The sequence below is a fragment of the Polypterus senegalus genome, chromosome 17 (assembly GCF_016835505.1).
Source record: "Polypterus senegalus isolate Bchr_013 chromosome 17, ASM1683550v1, whole genome shotgun sequence".
NCBI lineage: Eukaryota > Metazoa > Chordata > Cladistia > Polypteriformes > Polypteridae > Polypterus > Polypterus senegalus.
Genome location: NC_053170.1, coordinates 72,401,538 through 72,421,910, shown reverse-complemented (window position 1 = coordinate 72,421,910; position 20,373 = coordinate 72,401,538). Strand labels below are relative to the sequence as shown.

General features: G+C 38.2%; 1 protein-coding gene across 6 annotated transcripts in view; it reads right to left on the bottom strand.

Annotated features, from left to right (window-relative positions):
- nfyc (nuclear transcription factor Y, gamma) overlaps positions 1–20,373 on the bottom strand; it is a 112,804-nt gene that overhangs the window by 15,759 nt on the left and 76,672 nt on the right. For all 6 annotated transcript variants that reach the window (XM_039739433.1, XM_039739438.1, XM_039739437.1 and 3 more), the window contains exons 6-8: positions 9,755–9,928; positions 5,781–5,936; positions 5,005–5,112 (exon numbers count right to left, since the gene is read on the bottom strand). In XM_039739433.1, coding sequence (XP_039595367.1) covers positions 5,005–5,112; positions 5,781–5,936; positions 9,755–9,928 — 438 coding nt within the window. The remainder of the gene's footprint in view (positions 1–5,004; positions 5,113–5,780; positions 5,937–9,754; positions 9,929–20,373) is intronic.

Genomic DNA, 20,373 nt, shown 5'->3' with positions numbered 1-20,373 from the left:
ACAATGACCAAAAATATTTATAAACAATATAGGTAATAAGATTCTTTAGGTCAGTTTTCAAAGAAGATGTTTTTAAAAAACTAGCCAACCTGCGGCGTACCATACGCCACATAATCAGGCCGGTTTTTTAATGATTTTTAAGCACAGGGAGAAAATTAACATTTGAAAAATCGGTAATGTAATAAATCAGCAAGAAAAGCAACATTGTAACAATGCACAGAACGAACCAACACACAATCGTCCGTGACTGAAAACTGGCGGACCACCCTCGCGCCTTCTCCTGCCAGATGGAGGGATGGGGGTGCACGCCGTGGGGTGTGGAACGGGAGGAGAGGAGAAAGACGTCCATTCAGCTCTGTCTATCATGCTAGTCTGCTGAATTCTCGTTCAGTATGCACTTCCCGCTTATGTGCCCACCTCCAACTCATCACTTGAGTCGTCGTCTTTACACAGTCCAGATGCACCTGTGACTGACATAGACGTTTCATTGCTCTGTGTGGTTTTGGCTGCTTTTCTATATATAATCCACCAAGACACCCGACGACGGTAGTAGCGAGGTGGGAGAGGGGTGTGTACAAAGGGTAGGGACGTAACCAGTGGGAGCGTATGAGTCGCACTTAGTGGGAATTCCAAGGTTTGCCAGAACTGCCTTAATTCTACGTGGCATTGATTCAACAAGGTGCTGAAAGCATTCTTTAGAAATGTTGGCCCATATTGATAGGATAGCATCTTGCAGTTGATGGAGATTTGTGGGATGCACATCCAGGGCACGAAGCTCCCGTTCCACCACATCCCAAAGATACTCTATTGGGTTGAGATCTGGTGACTGTGGGGGCCATTTTAGTACAGTGAACTCATTGTCATGTTCAAGAAACCACTTTGAAATGATTCAAGCTTTGTGACATGGTGTATTATCCTGCTGGAAGTAGCCATCAGAGGATGGGTACATGGTGGTCATAAAGGGATGGACATGGTCAGAAACAATGCTTAGGTAGCCCGTGGCATTTAAACGATGCCCAATTGGCTCTAAGGGGCCTAAAGTGTGCCAAGAAAACATCCTACACACCATTACACCACCACCACCAGCCTGCACAGTGGTAACAAGGCATGATGGATCCATGTTCTCATTCTGTTTACACCAAATTCTGACTCTACCATTTGAATGTTTTAACAGAAATCGAGACTCATCAGACCAGGCAACAATTTTCCAGTCTTCAACTGTCCAATTTTGGTGAGCTCGTGCAAATTGTAGCCTCTTTTTCCTATTTGTAGTGGAGATGAGTGGTACCCGGTGGGGTCTTCTGCTGTTGTAGCCTATCTGCCTCAAGGTTGTGCGTGTTGTGGCTTCACAAATGCTTTGCTGCATACCTCGGTTGTAACGATTGGTTATTTCAGTCAAAGTTGCTCTTCTATCAGCTTGAATCAGTCGGCCCATTCTCCTCTGACCTCTAGCATCAACAAGGCATTTTTGCCCACAGGACTGCCGCATACTGGATGTTTTTCCCTTTTCACACCATTCTTTGTAAACCCTAGAAATGGTTGTGCGTGAAAATCCCTGTAACTGAGCAGACTGTGAAATACTTAGACCGGCCCGTCTGGCACCAAAAACCATGCCACGCTCAAAATTGCTTAAATCACCTGTCTTTCCCATTCTGACATTTAGTTTGGAGTTCAGGAGATTGTCTTGACCAGGACCACACCCCTAAATGCATTGAAGCAACTGCCATGTGATTGGTTGATTAAATAATTGCATTAATGAGAAATTGAACAGGTGTCCCTAATAATCCTTTAGGTGAGAGTATATATATATATATATGACAGCAACACTCATCACTCACAACAGTGACAAAACAATTACATTGACAATCATGTTACGTTATTTTCAAAATGTTTCCTTTTCTTTTTCATTGCTTCTTTAACACACTACTTCTCCGCTGCAAAGCGCGGGTATTTTGCTAGTGTGTGTGTGTGTGTATATATATATATATATATATATATATATATATATATATATATATATATATATATATACACACACACACACATATATATATATATATACACACACACACACATTATATATATATACACACACACACATATATATATATATATATATATATATATATATATATATATATATATATATATATATATATATATATATATATATATATATATATATATACATACATACATACATACACACACACACACACACACATATATACACACACACAGTAATCCCTCGCTATATTGCGCTTCGACTTTCGCGGCTTCACTCCATCGCGGATTTTAAATGTAAGCATATCTAAATATATATTACGGATTTTTCGCTGGTTCGCAGATTTCTGCGGAAAATGGGTCTTTTAATTTATGGTACATGCTTCCTCAGTTGATTTGCCCAGTTGATTTTATACAAGGGACGCTATTGGCGGATGGCTGAGAAGCTACCCAATCAGAGCATGTATTACATATTAAATAAAACTCCTCAGTGATATACGATATGCTTGCCGCGCGCTGCTTAAAAGCTCTAGCAGCCCGTATTGATTTTTCATTGTTTGCTTTTCTCTGTGTCTCTCACTCTCTCTGAGAAATACAGGCAGATACTTATCCATCATGCAATATTATCAGGGAGACGTATGATTAGCCCCATTATCTGCTCCTGACGGAGGGGGTGAGCAGAGGGGCTGTTTGCACAGTGGCTGTTTGCTTAGAAGATACGGACGCCTGTAAAAATGCTGAAAGGCTACCTTCACATTGATCCCTTCATTGCGCCGCTTTATCGCGGTGCTTGCATACTTAAAAGCGCAACAGCCCTGTTGATTTTTGACTGTTTACTTTACTCTCTCTCCGATATTCTCTGCTCCTGACGGCGCACCTTGAACAGGAAGATATGTTTGCATTCTTTTAATTGTGAGAAAGAACTGTCATCTCTGTCTTGTCATGGAGCACAGTTTAAACTTTTGACTAAAGGGTGTTACTTCATGTCTAGAGAACTCTAATAATGTTAAAAAAACGTATTTAGAAGGTCATAAACAGGTTTTCAATGCTCTGTGAAAATATTAGATTTATAAATAAAGAATCCTACTTCTTGGAAATGCATTTATCTGTCTGGAGAGGATCAACCGCTATAAATGAGGGTTTACTGTATAACTGTGCGGAGAATATTTATAAACAGTGTGGGAGAGTTTCTAAGAGCTTAAAATATATAAAAATAACCATACAAACATATGGTCTCTACTGGATTTTTCACCTATCGCGGGGGGTTCTGGAACGCAACCCCCGCGATCGAGGAGGAATTACTGTATATATAATAGAGAAACCATGATTTTTCCACTTTACTTACCTAGAATGGATAAAAATCCACAACTAAATAATGAAGTATTTAAAGTAGGACTGGACAAATTAACGTGCTGTTAACGCATTAACGGCAACAATTATTTTATTGTGCACTAATGCAGTTTTTGTTATTATATTTTATTGGAAGTCTCAGTCTCGCTAGCGATCGATTGAGATCAGTGATCTTCTTGTTCCGCTTTTGCTAGAAGGAAAGTTAGCTTTGTTGATTTGACCTTCATACTCTGCGAATGCATGAGTAGTGAAGAGAAAACAGCTTCTAAAATGGCATGTGGAGAGATACCAAAGTGAATGCTCAATGCAAAATAATCTGTGGTTGAGTTTTTTCGTAGTATCGCTAAATCGGACAATGATTTGTCAGACTCCAGATTTTGATGCAAGTGATCTGTAGATATAGATTGAAAATGAAAGTGAGGTACCGGCATCAGCTGATCATGTTGATCACCGTTCGTGTAGCTGATGCACCTATGGCAACGTTCATTTGGGAGGACAAATACTTAGGATGACAGGAGGTATAAACCATATGGCGTCTCACTGCAACTGCCACCACCGCGCACCTGTCTCACAAATGCAGCCAGGAGGCAACCAGCCCACCGTGAATTCCTGCTGGCCATCGAGCCACACAGCCAGAAACTGCAAATAGGCACCGGCAGCAACAGACGTCTTATGTTGACTTGTGTGTGAAACCATTGTTTTGTTCGCTTTTCAGATAACTGAATTTCTTGGAAAAAATATTAGCCCACAAAGAATTGCTACAGAAAACAGACTGTTTATGCTGCTCCCAAATAAAAAGAAAGTGTTTCTGCTGGTATGTGTTCAGATAAAAAAGAAAACAGATTTAGAAATGTTGACTTGCTGTTGTTCGGAAGGTGCCTGTTACAATGCTGTGATCGTGCCTCTGGACTCTGAGGGTAACACTTGTTTTTCTATAACAACCTAGATAAAATATCAATGCCCTGGCAGTGTCAAATAGCTTTGGTTTTATATTTGATTTGATTAAATTATTGTTTAAGTTGAGATTTACAAGAAGTAGTTTAACTGCTACTATGTAAAAGGAATACTGCTGCTAAAAAGCACCTTATTTGTTTAAAGTGTTTGCAAACCAAATACACGCAATACACTGCTTTTCAGTTCATTATTGAATTTTGTCTAAATCATGCGATTAATCGTGATTAAAAATTTTAATCGCTGTCCACACTAATTTAAAGTTACTTTTAGTGCTGGTGTACAGGCATAATTAGAAATGAGTATTTGTTAAAACTATTAGCTGGATTGTGGACAAGTAGATTTTAAAACAGAATAGCTACAGAGGTTTTAGTATCACACAACTATAATATCACACAACTATATCATCACACTAGTCAGACATGTACAGTATGTGTAAGTGTTGCTCATCCATAGCTAATAAGCAGCATCATAAAACAACAGGGGTAGGTTTTCATTGCAGTTAAAACAGCAGACCATAAAGTAATCTACTCAGAGGTACTTTGAATATTACATAATTTAATCTAGATAATAAGCGATTGTCCTGAAGAGAAGGAACATCAGTTTCACAAACAAATGTATTTCATTCCTACACTGAAAGACAGTCATTTTCAATTTAATTATGATACATTTTGCATACATGAATGCAGAGTTAATTACCTGTTGTGTGTTGGCAGCCAGCGCCTGAATTTGCCCTTGTACCACTTGAGCCCCAGAAACTGGCTGAGCAAGGCGAATGTACTGGAGCTGACCTGTATTTAGCTGTACCTGTAGGAAAAACAAAAAGCATAAATTGATTAAATTAGGCAGTTTTATTAATTACAATGTGATTAACAGAAGCAAAAAAGTACCAATAAAGAAAATACAGTAAATTTTGTGGTAACTAACCAATTGATTTAATAATGGAGCATGAACAACAAAAAGCAAAAGCTATAAATAGCAACTGATACTTAAAATTTTAGATCACGTTTAAAGGATCTTTGTTCAAGGCTGCATCATACCATGTTCCCAGTGTTACTAGGATATGCTATGGAGATAAGTTAGAAAGAAAATGACTGACTGATTGGGAAACTTTTGGAACAAAAATCTATAGCCATAGGGGATCCTGAAGAGTATGGTTGCGAACCACCGATTTTACCAATATGCCGTCTAATCTAAACATACCACTTATTACATCTTAGATGCAAGTTACTTTGTTCAGGATTACATATTTAGTTGTTGTCACTATAAAAGGCAGCAGTTTGTAATTAATTTGGTATACCACAATCTTAAACTTCCCATTAACATCCAACTACAACACATTAGAAGCACTTTATTCTCTGCTATAAAGTAAAATAAGGAAAAGGGTTCCATCTGGAAAAATATAAAGACAGTTAAGTCTTTCAAGGTATATGGAGCTTTTTGCAAAACTGGATGCTGCATCTTTAGCAACTTACCGGTATTTGTTGAATTTCCCCAGTATTGGTGATGATCTGTTGCATGACCTGCATGGTTTGTCCAGACGTTGCTTGAGCCTGAGGAGTCTGACTTTGTGTAGCCTGCACAATTTGCACTTGCTGACCTTCACCAACCTGCATTGTTACTGGTGTATTCTAAGGTGCGACACAGATAGAGAGGGATGGAAGAATTAAATTCACAATACTTAGTGTGATACATAAAAAAAATATTCTTTTCACTTTTAACAAACTTGATACCAAAAGTTCCCCTCACAATACTGTACAATGATGCAATTGACCACATACAGCTCAGGGGATTGACCAAATAAAACCAGATATATTAAACACTCTACAGGCTGTTTTGCCAAAATAAAGTAGGTAATATAGTGGTAAAGTGTTTGTTCTAGCCACATAATGAAATCTACTTAAATGCTGCAAAAAGACTATTTACTTCTGTTGGGAACAATTACATTTTATGACTTTAAGGCAAAATAGGATTGGGAATTCTTGAATCAATATGTTTTGCTCCAGTATTTATAACAAAAATTCAGAAGGACACCCTTTAGAAACGTGGATGGTTTTGCATTCTGCAACAATGCTGATAATGAAATAAGGTGCACTGTGAATTTCAAATAGTACCTAAAAAGGTAGAATCTTTCCCTTACTCTTTTCCATATTTACAACAACTGCATAATAAAGTTTCTTCAGCAGTACATTTTGAAACACAATCTCAGACAAAAGCCTGGTATTACTCTATTTCTTCCTTTCTGGAATTCCCCAAAAACTATTTACATTAAAATGATTATATGTTTAGCAATGGCAATTATTATTACACAGCTCTGCCAAATCATTAGTTTCTGAATATGTTCTAAGAATAATTCTTAGCCATTATATCTGCTGTTTGAAGAAAAACAGGTATCCTTTGAAAAAACAAATATTGTGGCATGTTTCTTAACATGATCTACTGGAGCAGACTTTCTGCTTATAAATTTGTCCTTTGACTTCTATTTTGGGGAAACAATCTAAATGTTTAAAATAAATAAAATCCTGACTATGAGTAGGTTTGGATTAGATAAAATATATGAAAAAGTTTCTTCACCACACTTGAAATGGGTACTTTTACATACTCCTCTCATATATACGTCTCAAAAATTCCCATGTTTCCATTTAAGGAATTTACTGGGGTTTGCTTTCCTCATAATCTAGGGACCCTGTCATTTTCAGAAGTCATTGGCGTCTGCACATGAAACCACTGCCATCTTTTTAAATCTTTTTTTATTTTTTTTTTGCCTGACGGAAAATGTGTGGGTAAGCAGCAAAGGTCAATTGTGGCTGATATGATCTATTTGGTATTTTTTAAAATGTACTTGAATTCTAAATAACACAGATTCAAAACTGGAAAATAGTAGAACCAAATATGAATCAGCAACAACACTTTTGTTTTGTTCTACAAGATTGCAAAAAATGTATTTTCCACCAGGTGATGCCAACCACCAGGTGCCCGTTAGCTGCTGCATGTAGCTTTCTTATTTCAATATCTACCCAATTTGAAGAATTGAAGACACATTTGAAATAGCAAGCCCAAGAAAGCAACTCTCGCTTGATGTAGCTAACCCTAAGGTTTTATTTGTGTCATGACTGGTTTGCAGGTAGAAGTGTAAGTTTGGAAGATTACAATTTTGACAGCTAAGCAAATTCTGAGAAAACTGCTCAGATGGGAAGGGTGTAGGAGTGCCAAACAAACCCTTAGTTTTTAAAATAAGATCCAAAAGTTAATACAATTCAAACTGATAGATGTAATATTTATGCTTTAATGCGAAAGAAAGCATATGCTTAATTCTCAAGTATTGGGTAGCTACAATTGTACATTGTACTACATTGTAATACAATGTGAGTTCCAAAATCTGCTAATTACACCTTTTGGTAAAATTTAGTGAACACATGATTGTGAATTTTCATGCAGTTGGTCATGCGCCGAAAATATGTTTGAGCTTCAAAACCTGCTAATTGCAACAGTGTAGCGCTATAGTTTTAGGGATTTAGTTTCAAAATCTGCTAAGTACGGACCCATCATAGTAAAGGCCAGCCAAAGCAGTAAACAGTTGCTGAGAGTGATATGGAAATAGATGACGAAGATATAGACTATTAACATCTCAAAATTTGACATCCATTCTGTAAACTAATATTATGGATTTTAGGTTTCTCAAACTTGCCACGTACTACTCAGTAAATGAATAATTTAGAAGAGTTTTTGAAATATTTTTGTTAGGACACTAGTTAGACTTATTTTTGTGAAGTTATTTGCTTTCTATTAAATATTTCTTGATCAGCTTGAGTAAACATGAAACTTTCTTACAGTAAATCTAAAACGTAGCCTTTGGTTAGCACCAAAACCTGCTAAACATACATTTTTTTCATTTACAAAAAATAAAAATCTGATTTCTCATCTATACTGTAAATGACATTCACAAATGAGGCAAATAACATTCAGCAAATAGAAGTTTCAAAATTTGATTGTAATTTCTTGAAATTTATTTTCCTATTTATCTCCAAAATTTTTCTTTTGTACTTTGCTGATTTTGGAACCGAGGTCTTCAATTGGTAGTGTAGTGTGTTTGATTCACAAGTTAAGCCACTGGTTTAAACAGCACTAACCACAATCTATTCATTATAAAAATACATTGCCAATTATCTAACTATTCTGCGTGTTTATCATTAAAACAGTACAAAGGGTGCAATCTACAGGAATACATTTAAATATATAGCTAAATCAAAAATCAATTGGAAAATGAAAAAGGCAGTGTACAATAGAGAAGACTAAAGTGCCCCAAACAAATGTTTAACACATGATGAGTTACTCTTGCTGAGGATATGGTAATAAAAGAACAGAGGACAATATTTTTGAGGGAGTAAACTTACTCAAAATTACTGATACCAATCAATCTGCAAATACACAGGAAGAAAATGCAAACCTTAAGCAGACCCTGACACTGAGGCAAGAACACATTCATAAAATGTGCATGCTTAAAACGGTCTCCATTTTAATAAGGATAAAAATAAGACTATATAATAAGCCAAATGAGCAAACCATACTGACAGGTAGAACAGGTTTCACTCAACACAAAACGCCTGCTTTGTGACAATATTTTTTAATTAATCTTACTATCCACGTTGTATACCAGTGTGTCTAGAAGACTACAAAATGCATCAATATGCAAGCTTATATTTAGGTCTATATACAGTAAATGATTACTAAAATAATCTAAAATTAATTTAAGATCTGGAAGTAACTCATTTTGAAGTAATAAATACCATTTAGAATAAGAATTAGCTTTCCCAAATAGAACTTTACAGTTTTTAAAGCAAAAATAGCATAGTTTTATTCAAGCAGGTATTGTCTACAGACTAAAATCTCAGGTTTGGCCAGATTTGAATCTAAATAGATATGCCCAATTCTAATCTTGAACTGTCAAAATGTAATTACAATAAACCTCCTCAGGAAAACGTATCACAGATATCTGTAATCCTGTTTGTAATTCTAATGTTTTCAAATGTGACAAGAGTATTGCGGTGGTTAGTGCGGTCAATTCATGTGTCCAACCTGTAGTTGTCTGTATGGTGTTAACATGTTTTCCCTAAGTCTACCTGCATTTTTCCTGGTACTCCGATTTAAGTTCAAATTCATAAAATGTGCATGCTTAAACAGTCTCCAATGTGACGACAAATATTTATGTGCATGAGTGAGCACTGTGATGGATTGGTACCTTGTTCAGAGGTAGATCCTGCCTAACAGATTTGGTTACTGTGAGTATAAATAAATGTAAAAAAATGCAAATGGTTGCACGGCTACACACTGATCTCAATCCAGGTGGAAGTGGCAACGTGCTGTGATCAGTGCATGCTCCCACTTTCCTCCTCCTCTCATTTGTTATATTTAATAAAGAGAATAAGATTCAGCTAAGCACATATCTTACCTGCCCTTGCTGTGGCTGTGTTATAATTATCTGCCCAGGTTGAAGTGTTGCAGTAGATGCTGCAGTCTGTTGTCCCTGTTGTTGTCCCTGAACCTGGACAGTACCTGGCTGTTGTGCAAGAGTAAAATAATACTGGACAGGTTCTGCAGGAGCCACAGACTGACGGACTTCTTCCTGCGAAAAAAAGAACAAAATTTCAATACAGCCAGAAAATCATTCTGTGTGCTTCACTGACTTGCAAAAGGTATCAATTTAGATGCTATATATAGTAAAATCCAAAAAAACTAAAAAGTTTAACTGTAGCATTTTTTCTGAAACACTACAACTGAACAATACAAACAATATGAGAGCTGCCTATAAGTTAATCAATTACTGGTCTGTCTGCTACAAATTGGTTTAACAGCATAAGGATTGTGGGAAACACTGCTTCCAGAAGAATCATAAATATCAAATTCAACTTGAGAATTCCAGAACTTTTTTAGATGTAGCGTTCAATAAAAAAACATTAAGCTAAAGCACTGGAAAAGGAGGTAAAAAAAAAAAAAAAAAAAACAAAACACACACACAAAACTTGGGTCAAATGGATGTGCCAGTACGCCATTAATATGTTCTGAATAACACAAAGACTTTACTCTTGTAATAATGCATTTAAGCAAGGTTTGTAAATAGCAGTACACATTACTTCACTATCAATAGTAGCCTATTGAACACAAAAAGCATAACACTACACTGCAAATGGTAGCCTATAAATATCAATAAAAAGGATAGAAGCTCCTAAATATTGTGCCCCAACAGAGGAAGACAAGGAAAAAGAAAATTATGTTGCCTACAAACACACAAGTTTTCACATATGTGGGTTTGGCATAGATGCTTACCAAAATATCCACCTGGTTTAAAGAAATTTGGCTCCTTAACTAAGGCACTTTTTCCAGAAGTCATTCAACAGCAGAACATACAAGAAGTAGTCACTTTTGCATGAGTCAGAATCTCAATGGTAATTTCTATAGACTTATTTACCTCTCGTAATGTTATTGATTAACCCAGCCAGAGGGGATGCACAAACCAGTGTCTCTTCAGGAGGGTTTTGTCAGGAAGGGGATCTGGTGTAAAATTTTGGCCGATCAATATGTGGACAACGATGCAAATTTCCATACCGGATCGGTGGTCGAGGCCCAGGTTAACAACGGTCGCCACCAGTACTGTTAGCCAACAGGGTGCTGGCACAACTTGGGTTACTGTTGGCCGAAGAAGAGGGGGGGGGAAGACATGTCCGGAGGCAGAAGGACAGGAGGAAGGTAAAGAGAGTGGAACTGATGGTAGGAACTTTGAATGTTGGCAGTATGACTGGTAAGGGAAGAGAGTTAGCCGATATGATGGAGAGAAGCAAGGTCGAAATATTGTGCGTGCAAGATACTAAATGGAAGGGGAGTAAGGCCAGGTGGATCGGAGGTGGATCCAAATTGTTCCATCATGGCGGAGAAATGGGGTAGGGATATTCTAAAGGAGAAGTATGTCAAGAGTGTTTTGAAGGTGTGTCAGACAGAGTAATGATTATGAAGCTGGAAACTGAAGGTGTGATGATGAATGTTATGAGGTTGTGCATATGCCCCGCAAGTTGGGTGTTCAATGGATGAGAAAGAAGATTTCTGGAGTGAGCTGGATGAGGTGATGGACAGTATACCCAAGGGACAGAAAGTGGCGATTGGTGTGTATTTCAATGGACATGTTGGTGAAGGGAACAGAGGAGATGAGGAGGTGATGGGTAGGTATGGTGTCAAAGAGAAGAATGGAGAAAGCCAAAAGGATAGTGGATTTTGCAAAAAGGATGGTCATGGCTGGGGAGAATGTGTATTTTAAGAAGAGGGAGGAACGTGGGGTGACATACAAGACTAGAGGAAGATGCACACAGGTAGATTATATTCTATACAGAAGAGACAATCTGAAAGAGATTAAAGACTGCAAAGTGGTGGCAGGGAAAAGTGTAGTTAGTCGGAATAAGATGTTGGCCTGTAGGATGACGTTGAAGATCAAGAAGAGGAGGAGAGGGAGGGCAAAGGATCAAATGGTGGAAGTTGAAAAAGGAAGACTGCAAGGTTTAGTTTAGGGAGGAGGTAAGGCGAGCACTGGGTGGCAGAGAAAAGTTACCATATAGTTGGGCAACTGCAGCAGAAGTAGTGAGAGTGACAGCAAAAAGGGTGCTTGGGGTGACATCTGGACAGAGAAAAGAGGAAACGGAAACTTGGTGGCGGTATAGGCCAACTCACCACCTTTTTACTTTCTATATTCAGAATAAAGTGCTCCCAAACTTGAAAAATATTGGGTCTCACGGTCTTTTCTGGCACTTTCTTACTCAAGTTGTGACGAAATTGTGTGGAACAACATACTTCACCTAATGACATAATCAACTAATTGATGAAAGTGAGCATTGTCGTTTTTAAAAACCAATTATTATTGACTATGATGATTAGTAATTGTAGTCCTAAAGATTGCTCAGACCCCCACTGAGTATTCAACAAAATAAGCATTTAAATCAACAAAGCTTAAGTTGTTACTAAAATTAAGAAAGATAGGTAAATAACACTTTAATATGGATGCTGAAAAAATGCATCTACGAGTCTTACGTAACATTAACAAAGGCTTCTTTTGGTCTTCATAACACTATGTAATATCAGCAGATACGTTTTTCATCTCTGTGTTGCGTGGCACATTGACATGATGGTAAAATTAACAGGTCTTATACAGCTAAATCACCTCTGACCGCTCGAAAGTGAAGATATGTTATTAGGTCACAATGCACAGATGAATAAACACTTTACTGATGCTTTACAACTGTTATGAAGACCCAAAGAAGTGTTTGTTAAGGTCTTGTTACAGAAGAGTAAATAAATGCATTTTTGCTGTACTAAGTGTTACCAAAAGATTTATTGCTTAAGGCCTGGTGTTTACATGGGGATGCGATACATAAATTTTATGAAAGCATTTAATTTGCTTACTTGAACTACCAGACATGATACATTTAAAAAAAATAAAAAAAAAAAACTATCCATTTATAAAACATCAGTATACAGGTATTATTTATTCCTTCTATCTCTGAGTGGTTTTCTTTTGTTGGTGAAGATGCATTGCTTTACTTGGTATACAATCAATTCATACAGAAAATATTTAAACAAGTGTGACGATGTGGGTTCAGGCTCCACACTCCCTTTGCTATTGGAAGCACTCGAACCCAACACCGTCGATAATGTTGCCGAGTGAGCTAGTCAATGGAGGCAAATAAACAACTGAGCAAGGGGTGGTATACAAAAAGTGCAATAGTGCTTTTATTAAAAGCAGTCAACAAAACAAAAACAGTGTTCAAATAAATAGTGCAGTTCTTCATATTCATTAAATAAATAATCCATAAAAAGAACACGTGGAGGTTAAAACTCAATAGAAAAAAACAATCCTTAAAATCGAGAGGTTAAAATGATCAGGAAGCTGTCTTTAAAAACAACAACAAATAAGCTTGGTGCTTCTTTTCTGTATGCGTCTCACCTGCTTATCCCGTACGGGCTTAGCAGCAGGCAAGACGCTCTCTGCAGCTGCCCTCCTACATCACACACTCGAGACTGGAGACCTCCCGATCCCTGGCTTCGGTCTGGCACTCATCCCAGTCCCCGAGACTTGATTACCCTCAACGGCCAGGTCGCCCACGTTGGGGATTCCATCACCAAGTCTCCCGACTTCCGCTGCCTTTTCCATGGCCTCTCTGCGGCCCGTCGCTTTCACCTTGTCACTCCCGCTATCAGATCGCTTAGCGGGAGCGACATCTACACAAACACCTGGGTGTCGGCCTAACACCCAGCTTCCTCGCAGCTGCCCACGAGCGCTCGATCGGCTCACCACACGCTCCGCGTGTCCGTCTCTCTCCTGCACCGCTTGCTTCCACGCTCCCTGTAACCTCCGTCCTCTCCTTTCTCTCCGATCGATTCTCTCTCTCCCCAACCGACTTGCACTTCTTTTAAAAACGTGAGGGGCCATCACAGCTGCAGCATTAGCCACGGGAGCAATCACGAATGTGGGCAGTTCCTCACCTGTGCACACGGTAAGCGCCCACATCGACGACTGCCCCTGCTCTCATAACGCCCCCTCACGAAGCCGCCTCGGGTGCGGTGATTATTTATTTAAAATCAATGGCCTTTTCTCAACGAGCTGTGGACCCATAACACCACAACAAGGTGGAAGTGGTCTTACCAAACACATTTTAAGAACATAAATTTATATAGAATATTTACAAAATATATCAGAAAAAACATTTATGGATAAGTTACTCAAGAGGAAGTACTAGAAGTGGAATAATTAGAAGTTTATTAGTACCATTACACAGTTGTGCTTGAAAGTTTGCGAACCTTTCAGAATTTTCTATATTTCTGCATAAATATGACCTAAAACATCATCAGATTTTTCACTCAAGTCCTAAAAGTAGATAAAGAGAAACCAGTTAACCAAAATTATTATACTTGGTCATTTATTTATTAGGGAAAATGATAGAATATTACATATTTGTGAGTGGCAAAAGTATGTGAACCTTTGCTTTCAGTATCTGGTGTGACCCCCCCTTTTGCAGCAATAACTACAAATAAACGTTTCCGGTAACTTTTGATCATTCCTACACACCAGCATGGAGGAATTTTAGCCCATTCCTCCGTACAGAACAACTTCAACTCTGGGATGTTGGTGGGTTTCCTCACATTAACTGCTCGCTTCAGGTCCTTCTACAACATTTCGATTAGATTAAGGTCAGGACTTTGATTTGGCCATTGCAAAACATTAATTTTATGCTTCTTTAATCATTCTTTGGTAGAACGACTTGTGTGCTTAGGGTTGTCTTGCTGCATGACCCACCTTCTCTTGAGAGTCAGTTCATGGACAGGATGTCCTGACATTTTCCTTTAGGGCCGATTTATACTTCACGCTCAGAACGCGCACACGCCCGCAATCATGGCTGCCACGCGTTCCCAGCGTTCATTTAACGCGTCCTCTGAGCAGGTCCTTAGAAATTAACGAGACGCTTGCGCGAGTTGCAGTACCAGCAAAAAGTCAGGGGGCGCAGTGTGCTAAAAGTCGGAACGTGACGTCAGAGTCTCTGTTTACTATCTACATGTGACAGCAAGCCTCTATGGAGATCCTTCAGAGATCGATGTGCGCGCTTTGCTGTTTGATGAATGGTTCAAAGTGGTGAAGCAAAATGCCGACATACAGATGCATTCGTGGTGCTTTTATATTCAAGCGTTGCATATTCCCGATCGTAATGACACGATACATTTTAAAAGTCTCACATACCATCTTCCATATTCGTCTATTTATTTTTTTTACTTTACCTGCTCTCAGGTCCAAGAAGCTCGTAGCGATTAAAAACTGGGATGGCGTTTACGATGGTCTGCTTTAATGATAAAGTAAACTACGAGGTTAATGTGGACATTTCGAGATTAAAGCCGAAATTTCCACTTTAATCACAAAATACACGTTTTCACCGTGTCTTATTTTTTTCTCAGTGGCTTAAATACAGCGCTATATATTATGTTGCCGATGTGAAGTTGGGGGGAAAAAAATATCCCCCCAAGCCTCCATAGAGGCTTGCTGTCACATGTAGCCCAGATGCAGCAAAACAGGCCCAAACCATGATGCTACCACCACGTTTCACAGATGGGATTAAGTTCTTATGCTGGAATGCAGCGTTTTCCTTTCTCCAAACATAACGCTTTTCATTTAAACCAAAATGTTCTATTTTGGTCTCATCCGTCCATAAAACATTCTTCTAATAGCCTTCTGGTTTGTCCACATGATCTTTAGCAAACTGCAGACGAACAGTAATTTTTTTTTGGAGAGCAGTGGCTTTCTCCTTGCAACCCTGCCATGCACACCATTGTTGTTCAGTGTTCTCCTGATGGTGGACTCATGAACATGAACGTTAGCCAATGTGAGAGAGGCCTGCAGTTACTTTGAAGTTACCCTGAGGTCCTTTGTGACCTCGCCGACTACTACACGCCTTGCTCGGGGAGTGATCTTTGTTAGTCAACCACTCCTGGGGAGGATAACAATGGGCTTGATTTTCCTCCATTTATACACAATCTGTCTGACTGTGGATTGGTGGAGTCCAAATTCTTTAGAGATGGTTTTGTAACCTTTTCCAGCCTGATGAGCATCAACAACTCTTTTTATGAGGTCCTCAGAAATCTCCTTTGTTCGTGCCATGATACACCCACAAAAATGTGTTGTGAAGAGCAGACTTTGATAGATCCCTGTTCTTTAAATAACACAGGGTGCCCACTCACACCTGATTGTCATCCCACTGATTGAAAACACCGGACTAATTTCACCTTCAAACTAACTGCTAATCCTAGAGGTTCACATATTTTTGCCACTCACAAATATGTAATATTAAATCATTTTCCTCAATAAATAAATGGCAGAGTACAATATTTTTGTCTCATTTGTTTAACTGGTTTCTCTTTAGATTTTCACTCAAGTCCTAAGAGTAGATAATGTTGTTTTGGGTCATATTTATGCAGAAATATAGAAAATTCTAAAGGGTTCACAAACATTCAAGCACAACTGTATATAGTGGAATTCTATAAAATATTTTTCTTTTTATCATTATATAACATGTAATAAATGTATTACACACATTTACAAAAATCAGTCAAACAGATTTCATGTAGACAAGTCTGTTGAAGTGAGAGTAAACATCCCTCTCCCAGCCCCATGCAAGTTCACAGCTGAGAGTGTAGGATGTTTACACTCTCTACAGCAAAGCATTCACATCAAGAGCAGTGACATCCTCTTTCAAGGTCTGTAAAGTTCAGCTTTCAGAAACACACTTTAATAACTTATATGAATAATACCTAGCAATATCAAGGTGCAGGGTCAAGATGCACAAGAAAAAAGGTATATTTTTTGATGTTTCCATGGAGCACTCTGGCATTCGAATGCTGCAAACATCCGACTGAAAGCCTTCTTATGATTCTAACAGCTTCCAGTCAAGGATGTTTACACCACTCAAGCAGCCAAAATCTGAGGTCTGTCGCATTCAAAAAAGCTACCACAAATTAAGTTATTTAAATAGCCCATTGTGCATGAATGTCTCCAACATATAAATTATATGTTCATGTTGTACCATACAAACTGTACACTAACTGATGCTAATTTTTAGCTTGCTTAGCATTGTTTTGTAAGAGGAAAAATAAAAAGAACATACTTAGCTCTAACAGACTTAATACTATGCAAATATAATTATTTGTTACAGCATAACTTCACAGCTCAATTTACTCAGGATTTTTAAAATGCTTATTGATATCTACTTCTTCTTAAATTAGGATTTCTAGGGTCTAGGGTATGTTGACCATGATAACAGTGTAGTATGCAACCAATAATTTTCAACAAATCCATTATCTCAAGTATAATCAGTGACTTCTTTAAATAGATTGCTGTAAGATCTTATTTACCTTATATTAGGTATTCTAAAGCATTTGAATATACTGGGGGATGATGAAGGATGGACCCGATAATGCAGCATACGGGAACACAGATATGCAAACTGAATTTACACACCTGAGAGTTAAAACTTCTAGTATTATGCTAGAATGATCCCACGAAGGCAAGTATACTGCCCTCGTGATTTTTGGATCTATTAACATTCTTTGCAGCCACATTTATAGTTGTAAGCAGCATACATAGCACCTACAAGCGGCCTGGCTTTCTGGATTGGCCCTCACTGTATTACATGGTCTGGAGGTTGACAAAGAAATATCCCTTCAGGTGTTGTTGTAGATGAAAAGTCGGCAGTCTTGGTGCAATGCTTGAGAAAAGTTGTGAAAGTAAAACATGATGCTCTCTCAAATCAATCTCAGATCTCCCAAGTGTTAAATAAGTGATCTTAGATTGGCACTAAAACCAAAATAAGTCTCTAGTACCACTGTATTTAACTTGCCAGTCTGACTGCCATAATATAAAGACACATTTCTATGAAATAGAAGTGTAGTGATAATCTCTATCTATTATTCCAGTTTGTAGTATCTTCGCCAATTTATGCAAAGAATAACCATCCAAGTAGTGTATGGAGTCGATTTTTAAGCGAGGTAGCAGCTACGGATATCTTTTTTTTAGCATGCCAGGAGCAAAGGTGTATGCAGACCAGTGTTTTCTAACAGTTTTTCTGTTGTGGCACGTTTTTGTAACCCAAAAAATTCCAAGGCACACTATGATTCAACTAACCAGAAAGTGTTAAATTTCTTCAGAAACTGTCACGATGGGATTGGAAAGCAGCTCAGAGACTGACGTTAGCAGACACATCATTTGTGAAGGGTATATACAGTCATATGAAAAAGTTTGGGAACCCCTCTTTATTCTATGGATTTTTGTTAATCATTGGCTGGTCTTTCAAAGTAGCAACTTCCTTTTAATATATGACATGCCTTATGGAAACAGTAGTATTTCAGCAGTGACATTAAGTTTATTGGATTAAGATAAAAAATGCAATATGCAACATAACAAAATTAGACAGTTGCATAAATTTGGACACCCCAACAGAGATATTACATCAATACTTAATTGAGCCTCCTTTTGCAAATATAACAGCCTCTAGACGCTTCCTATAGTCTTTGATGAGTGTCTGGATTCTGGAAAAAGATATTTTTGACCATTCTTCCATACAAAATCTCTCCAGTTCAGTTAAATTTTATGGCTGCCGAGCATTGACACTTTGCTTCAAATCATCCCAAAGGTTTTCAATGATATTCAAGTCATGGGACTGTGACGACCATTCCAGAACATTGATTGTACTTCTCCCTCTGAATGAATGCCTTTGTAGATTTTGGGTCATTGTCTTGTTGGAATATCCAACCCCTGCGTAACTTCAACTTTGTGACTGATGGCGTTTTTCTTGGAATGTGGTGTTCTTCTTCCACCACGCAAAGCGCTTTTTGTTATGACCAAACAACTCAATTTTTATCGCATCAGTCCAAAGCACTTTGTTCCAAAATGAATCTGGCTTGTCTAAATGAGCATTTGAATACAACAAGCGACTCCGTTTGTGGCGTGAGTGCAGAAAGGGCTTCTTTCTCATCACCCTGCCATACAGATGTTCTTTGTGTAAATTGTGCTAAATTGTAGAACGATGTACAGATACACGATCTGCAGCAAGATGTTCTAGCAGGTCTTTGAAGGTGATCTGTGGGTTGTCTGTAACCATTCTCACAATCCTGCACATATGCTGCTCCTGTATTTTTCTTGGCCTGTCACACCTGGGTTTAACAGCAACTGTGCCTTTGGCCTTCCATTTCCTGATTACATTCCTTACAGTTGAAACTGGCAGTTTAAACCTCTGAAATAGCTTTTTGTAGCCTTCCCCTAAACCATGATACTGAACAATTTTTGTTTTCAGATCTCTTAAGAGTTGCTTTGAGGATCCCATGCTGTCACCCTTCAGAGGAGAGTCAAAGGGAAGCACAACTTGCAACTGACCACCTTAAATACCCTCTTTCATGATTGGACACACCTGTCTATGAGGTTCAAGGCTTAATGAGCTAATCCAACCAATTTGGTGTTGTAAGTAATCAGTATTGAGCAGTTACATGCATTGAAATCAGCAAAATTACAAGTGTACCCAAATTTTTGCGCGGCCAGTTTTTCACATTTGATTTAACTTCGTACAACTAAATACTGCTTCACTAAAAATCTTTGTTCAGAAAACACTCCAGTACTCAGATGTTCCTAGGAAATGAAGGACATACCACTGTTATCTTTTTTGTTTAAAGTAGAGTAAATTATTATGCAGGCTACAAGGGGTTCCCAAACTTTTTCATATGACTGTCTTTGTGAAATTTTAACACGTTTTAGCCTCAAGATTCATGGGTATGTAAACATTTGATCAGGCCCATTTGGAAGATTTCAGTTATTATGATTTAAAAAGGATACAGGCTAACAGCTTCTCACTCTTCTTGGAAGGCTTTCCACAACGTTTTGCAGTATTTCTGTGGTAATTTGTGTTCATTCATTGTGTAATTTACGAGGTCAGGCACTACTGTTGGACAAGAAGGCCTGTCTCACAATCTCTATTCCAGTTCATCCCAAAGATGTTTGATGGGGTTGAGGTCAGAGCTCTGTGTGGGCTAGTAAAGTGCTCATCCAACTACTGTATGTCTTTAGGGACCTTGCTTTGTGCACTGGGGCACAGTCTTCCTGTAATAGAAAAGGAACTTCCCCAAACTGTTTCCACAAAAGTTGGAAACATTGCATTGTCCAAAATGTCTTGGTACAGATATGCTGAAGCATTAAGACTGACTGTGGAATATCCAGCAGCAATGAAATTTCACAAACTGTCTTATTGCAAAGGTGGCATCCCTTTACAGTACCATGCTTGAAGTCACGAAGCTCTTCAGAACGACCCATTTTGTTTCACAAATACAGTAACCCTTCACTACTTTGCGGTTCACTTTTTGCGGATTCACGACTTTGCGGGTTTTTAAATATAGTAGTAGTATTTCCTAGTCTAAGAACAACAAAACAAGTTTGGTGACTAAGTGCTTTGTAACACAGGCTGTGACTGGTACTTGGGAGGGAGACGACAAATCACAGCTTCC